This window comes from Hibiscus syriacus, unplaced genomic scaffold (assembly GCF_006381635.1).
Source record: "Hibiscus syriacus cultivar Baekdansim isolate YM2019G1 unplaced genomic scaffold, ASM638163v2 tig00000477_pilon, whole genome shotgun sequence".
Classification (NCBI taxonomy): domain Eukaryota; kingdom Viridiplantae; phylum Streptophyta; class Magnoliopsida; order Malvales; family Malvaceae; genus Hibiscus; species Hibiscus syriacus.
Window position 1 is genome coordinate 2,570,041 of NW_024061790.1, and position 6,853 is coordinate 2,576,893.

Consider the following 6,853-nt stretch of genomic DNA (forward strand, 5'->3'; position numbering starts at 1 on the left):
CGCGACCGTGATTTGAAACCCTGGCAATAAGTAAACGAATTTGCATCTTACAACATGATTTTGAGTCCCCATATTCATAACATTCGATAAAGATGTTGAGAGTATTTTCTGCTTCCTATGGCTATTCAGTGTCAGCTGTCCTCTGTGCAGAAGAATAATAATGAGATTCAAGCTCCTTGAGGCTTGCTGCAGACTCCTCTCCGATCCTGGCTAACATTCGATCTGTTTTTTCTGCTTGTTGGTTGAACTCGTTAGTTCTTTGCTCGACATGGTCGTTAAGTGATGCAAATCCAGAAAAGATTGCCGTCTGCTTCAACTCAGACACCAACTTAAGCAAAGAATCAGCTGCCTGGACCTGCAGTTTGTGAAATAGTAATGAAAAATGTAGATTATAGACCAAGTTAACTCCTAATAGGTTAGAATTGTATTTCAGTTGTACCCTCTTTGTAATCTGTCTATATTAAGGACTAAACTATGTAATCGAAAAGTATGAAATAAAGAACCAGAGAACTCGTCTTCTTCTCTATTTCAAATATCTTCTTAAATGTTACATGGTATCAGGCTAGGTTTAATAAATAAACCCTTTGCACGATGACTCCATCAACATCATCGGAAATCAATTCAGGATCTAAACAAAATCCCTTCCCAAACCAAAATTGTCGACACCTCACTTATCCCCATTACCAGCCACAAACTAAATGTCCACAACTAGCTTCCTTGGTCCCAATCAGTCCTATACATCTCGAGCAGAAGCAAGGATGACTACCTCTATGTCCATCCCAGAACAAACAGACAACAAATATCGATTATGGAGAAGTGGAAACATGCTCACGTCCTGATTAATTAACTCGATGACACTGGAAATAGGAGAAAATTTTCATCTCTGCACAACAAGAGAGATCTAGGAAGCAGTCAAAGAGACATATTCCAAATCAGACTATCTCAGAACTTTTTGATATTGTGCAATTTGAAAAAGTCATTAGATGGCTTGAAGCAGTCACCTAGAGCTTTGTTTGACAAATTTACCAATGTTGTGGTTAAATATGATAACAAACTGTCATGCACAAAGGAGAAGAGATAAGAATCGGAGCAAGAGAATTGGGGAAATCAGATAGGGTTAGGGATTTGGAATTGGGAATGAACCTGACATGTTCTACAGCCCACTAAGGATAGGAAACAACTTGCTTATCTGTGTAGGTTGTTATATTCAGTACAACAGGGACTGCCAACTGTAGGGTAACTAGGGGTACACTGTAATTATATAAACCATGTACTAGAGGAGGAGATGGCATGCTTTTGATTGAATGAATTCTAAGCTTCTTGAATCTTTTCTTTTCTCTCCTTACTCTTAATTCTCTCAATTCTTCGTCTAATTTATTCTCTAATCTCCTAGGGTCATAACACAAACAGTGTCAGTCTGATCACACACTTTTCTGGAAGGTGTCTCCGAAAAAGAAGAGCATTATAATAGTGTATGTGGATGATAACATCATAAATGGTGATGACACTAGAGAAATCAACAAATTAAAAGGTTTTTCGGCTGCTGAATTTGAAACTAAAGACATTGACACTCTTAAATACTTTTTAGGAATGAAAGTTGTTAGATTAAAGGCCGGAATAGTAATCTCTCAAAGGAAGTATATAATGGATTGACTCACTGAAACTGATATGTTGGGGTGCAACCCAGCTGAGACTCATATAGATCTTAACTTAAATTAAGGGATGACATGATTATAGTAAACAAAGAACAGTATCAACAGCTTATTGGTAAATTAATTTACTTGTCACTCACCAAACCAGACATTGGTTTTTCAATGAGTCAACATATGAATGACCCTAGAGAAGAACACCATGAAGCTGCCAACAAAATTAAGAAATACCTCAAAATTACAGTTGGGCATGGTCTGCTTTTCAGAAAAAAGTGAGAACCACAAGGTAGAAATTTTTGTTGATGCTAGTTGGGCTAGAGAATTGATCGACAGAAGATCCACAAGTGGTTATTACTCATTGTTTGGGGAAATTTGGTTACATGGAGAAGCAAGAAACAATTTGTGGAGTCAATAATCAGTATCGAAGTAAAATTTCAAGCACTTGCAATTGGGATTTGTGAGGGAATATAGATACGAAGGTTATTACAACAATTGGAGTTGGACTTCAATGTACAATTTTGAGGTATAAAGTGATAGCAAATCTGCCATCAGCATAGCGAGAATCTTGTCCATCATGATATAATAAAAAATGTGGAAATCGATAGACACTTCATCTCAAAGAAGGTCAATAGTGGTTCAATGAAGTTGATTTATGTTCCTACTCAAAAACGGCTTGTTGATGTTCTCACCAAGGCCCTTCCAAGATAAAACTTTGATGAACTCATATCTACGCTGGGATTCTATGATAAATACTCATCAGCTTGATGGGAGTGTAGATTGTATCCATATGACTTAATTATTAGAGTTTTAGTTTGTACTCTACATCTTATCTAATTAAAAGATTAGATAGGATATTGACTAGACTAAGTTAACTCCTAATAGGTTTCTAAGTTAGAATTGTATTTCAGTTGAACATTCTTTTTAATTTGTCTATATGAAGGACTAACCTATGTAATCAAAAAGTATGAAATCAAAAATCAAAGAACTCATCTTCTTCTATGTTTAAAAAATCATTCTTATTAAATTCTACAAAGAACAATAACAATGAAAAAAGACTATAATGAAGATTCATGAATTGTGGATTTAAATCATCTAGGTACTAGACTTAGCGAAATCTATGTACAGTTAACAAATGTTAATAAAAGGATTTTCTCACCATTCTGGCTGCACGCATCTCCATCATGAAAGTTTCTTGTGAATTTCGAACTGGAGGGTCATTTACCTACAATGAGTTGCAGCTATGTTATTAGATTAAAGATAAATATACCAACAATGGAATGACTCGTGGTTCCAAATCCCGGAAGAACTCCTCATAAGAAGCCAATTTCTCAAAATTTTGTTCCTTGAAGCATCCCCACTGATATACAGTACATTTACAGAATCCACTTAAATCAGTTCAATATTTGGTTCGATCTTAAAGAAAATAATAGTTCAGTAGAGTACATATGTCTTAACCTATAGAACCAGAAAACTAAATCCCATCAGCGAATGAGAAATTACAAAAATAATCAATCACAACCTTACAATTTGAACGCAACTTATCAAATAACTTATATTACCAATATATGAACTCTAAGACAGACTACAAAGCATTGTATAGACATAGACAAGGCAGCTTAAAACCATTATATGCCGCACTGAGCAGGGGCCTGCAAATGTTGTTCAAAACTGAAGAAAAAAAGGCAATATAAAGGAATCACAAACTTAAATTGGACAACATTGAAAGCCCGTTTTAATGAACTAGGAAATTACCGATACAACCTTGATTTTAAAACTTATATTGGACAAAACGATTTCCTTTTTGTTAAAGAAAACTCTTAGCTTCCAAAGAGAATAATGCTTCCTTAACAGAGCTATCAACAAACCCGCAAATTAATCCCTAGACGGATGCAACAACAAACAAAACAAGGTCAATAAAATGAAAAATAACTAATGGCAAACAGCCTATAGTGGATCTTGTTTCATTTGAACTTTCATCAGAAGGTATCAGTCTAACAAGCCAAGTTTACAATAAACACATCATTTCATCATGGTAGGCAGAATCCGACAAAGATTTTAGTCATTTTACATCGAAACAAACAATTGATCTCACAAATGATTAATCAAGACCCCAACCCATCACCAAAATGACGTGCTTTTAATGATTAACGAGAATGTTTCTCCCTAACCCACACTCCTCATCACCAAATTAGCAAGCATTAGTGAGTTTCTCTCTAACCCCTGAACTAAGATGAACAATATATAACCTGGCAAAGTTAATCTTAAAATCATATGGAAAAGAAAAGGGAAGAAACATGAATCAGCTAGCAGATTATATTCTCATAGCAAGAAGTTAAATGATTAATCAATTTAAGAAAAAGCATATCTTTTCCAAAATGATGGAATTCTGTAAACGACTAAAAAGTAAAAGCTTTTAATAAAGTTAAATCTGATCCTACATTTGAAGGGTACCCATTTCCCATCTCTAAGTTGTAAATACGAAACCAGAAACAAAAGGGGAAATCCATTTAGGGGAGTTTAAGAAATCTGTCATAAGAATCTTTAAACTTGAAGAAATTGAAGTGATTGCCTTGAAGTGAAGAGAAATTACCCGGGCAACATTAACAAGCTGGGTGAAGTTATCGACGATGTTGGCGATGTCGGTTTCCACTCTCTGCATCATAGTTTTTTGCTTCTGTGCCGCCGCCGCTGCAGCTGCCGCTGTGGGCCCGGTTCCGACTCCCGTTCCTTTGTTCATTGATGCAAAACTTTAAGACCCTTTTAACACAGAGAAACACAACAGAAGATGGCGAGATTAAAGAAGAAGAGGAAAAAAAATTGAGAAAGGTGGGATTAAAGAAATTAGAGGATATGGAAAAAACTTGCTTTCACTGGGAAATAAATAAATGAAGAAAATTAAGGAAATTGTTTTGGGCTCTACCTCCATCTTGGCCCGTGTAGTGATGGGCATGGGTGGGTTGGGCCCATTTTTGCCTGTCCCGACCCCAACCTAAAAATATTTTCCTTATATTCAATCCCGTCCTGCCCCGAGCTTTTCTCCCATCTTGATCCTATCTTATTGTTTTTTGTTAAAACTCCTACCTCGATCCGAATATATTAATATTTTAAAATAGTTAAACTAATGTATTTTGTAACAATATTAATATATTAAATGTATTATATGTATAAAAGGGTTAATTAATAATTTATATCGAGTTGGATAGGTCATTTTTTCACCTTATACTTGGTCTCGCCCCGTCCTGAATCCCAAAATTTTTAAAAAAAAAATTACCCCTATAAAATCGAATTGAATCATAACCTACCAAATCCAGATATCTTGACCATTTCGAAGTCGGTCCATAACAACTATTGTTAAGGATTAAATTCATGCTTTACTTGAAATGATAACTATTGTTAAGGATTAAATTCATGAATGATATATTTACTGAAGATTTCGAGTTTGTGTATGAGTGACTAGGATTTATCTTATAATCACTTAACGGTCAATTTAATATTATTTTTAAAAAGAACTATTGAAAATTGTTTTTAGGAAGTATTTATGAAAAGTGCTTTTATAAAGTTGAGTTTAAGATTTTAGTGTTTGATATTATGTTAAAAAGCACTTTTAAAAGGATAAAATATTTATTTTAGAAATGATATTCTAAATTAAAAATAAATTGAGTTGAGTTATATTTAAAATATTTAACATTGTGATATATAAAATAAATAAATTGAAATTACAATAAAAATAAAAAAAAATATGACAATTCATTAATAATTTTTAATATGTAAAATATACATTTTAAATATTTTAAGTAGTTAATATTAATTGTTGACTTAAATGAAAAATTATTATTTAAATTATGTCTTTTTTTTTTGCACGAGTGTAATATGTCTAAATATTTCTAAGTAATTAATATATCTTGGACTATAAATTATGCTTGCACGATGTTTGATCTCAACAAATTATCAATAATTATTTACATCGGTATAAGTTAATTCTTTTTTAAGCCTAATTTTTTTATAAAATTTAATCTAAATATATAAAGTACATTTTAAATATTAAATTATATACAAAATAATCATTACATGTTCACAATAAATTTAAAATAAAATAATTGTATGCTCAACATAAATATTATAAATATATATATTATTTTATATTCAAGAAATCTTTTTAGATAATTTTATACATATTTTTTTAGTTCTATCAACTTATATCTAATAATAAATATAAATATTAATAAACCTCCAAAAATAATCAATATATAATTTAAAAACTAATTAAAATTAAATAATTGAGGATAAAAATATAATTTTATTTCAAAAGTTATTTTTCACATCAAATGCAATAAATTTTAGCTTTTGAGGTTGGGTGAAAAATCATTTTTTTCAACCATTATTTTAGGAGTATCTTTAAGATGTTTGACATTACTTATGGGATGGAAAAACACTTTATTACCTGACGATTTTAAAAAAAAACTTTTTAATTATATTTTCTACTTATCCTTAAATTATTAATTTTCACATAAATTGCCTTAATCAATTTAAAAAAAATTCTAGACTTGAACATGATATTTGACCCATCATTATTGAATATAGATATTTTTTTTGATAAACTTTAATGGATATGATAATTTTTAAATAAATAGAACAAAAAATAGTTTGTAAGATGACAAAATAAACTTCAATAAGGGAACTCGTTTTTCTCTCTCGACGCACTTTAGCTAAACTGATGGTTGTGTTTGATTTTTGAATGCCTTCGATCTAATCATGTTCTTTGTCGTTTTTCTTTTCTAGTCTCTTTGTGTTGATTTCTATTGCTTGCTCTCCGTTTGGAGTTTGTTTTTTCATGATTTGGAAGTTGCTATTTGGGGCAAAAGATAATCAATCACTGTAATTTTTTCGTTGGTGCTAGCTGATGGTGTAGCAACGATTGAGCCTTCGACGGAGGCTTTTGATGCGGGTATACAGGTATGGAAACATTCGTTACTATCATAATTTATTGGTGCACCCCGTAATGTTTCTTCTTCGCATCGTTTGATTAAACAAATTTGGGGTGGTTGTGGGAAGGTTGTAGTGAATTCTACTGCAAAGAATCTCTTTCTTTTCCAATTATTGAATGAGGTTGATTGTATTTGGGTGATCAACAATGGTCTTTGGAAAATTCAAAATAAGCCACTCATTTTGCATAAATGGGCTCCTAATATTAAATCTGTCATACC

At 32.1% G+C, this 6,853-nt stretch overlaps 1 protein-coding gene across 1 annotated transcript; it reads right to left on the minus strand.

Moving 5' to 3' along the window:
- Positions 1-45: 45 nt before the first annotated feature.
- On the minus strand, positions 46-4,503 carry LOC120206892 (mediator of RNA polymerase II transcription subunit 22b-like). Its single transcript, XM_039206459.1, has 3 exons — positions 4,240-4,503; positions 2,806-2,871; positions 46-355 (listed from the first exon to the last, which is right to left on the minus strand). The coding sequence occupies exons 1-3, from the start codon at positions 4,384-4,386 to the stop codon at positions 122-124; spliced, it is 447 nt and encodes a 148-aa protein (XP_039062390.1). The 5' UTR covers positions 4,387-4,503; the 3' UTR covers positions 46-121.
- Positions 4,504-6,853: the final 2,350 nt, after the last annotated feature.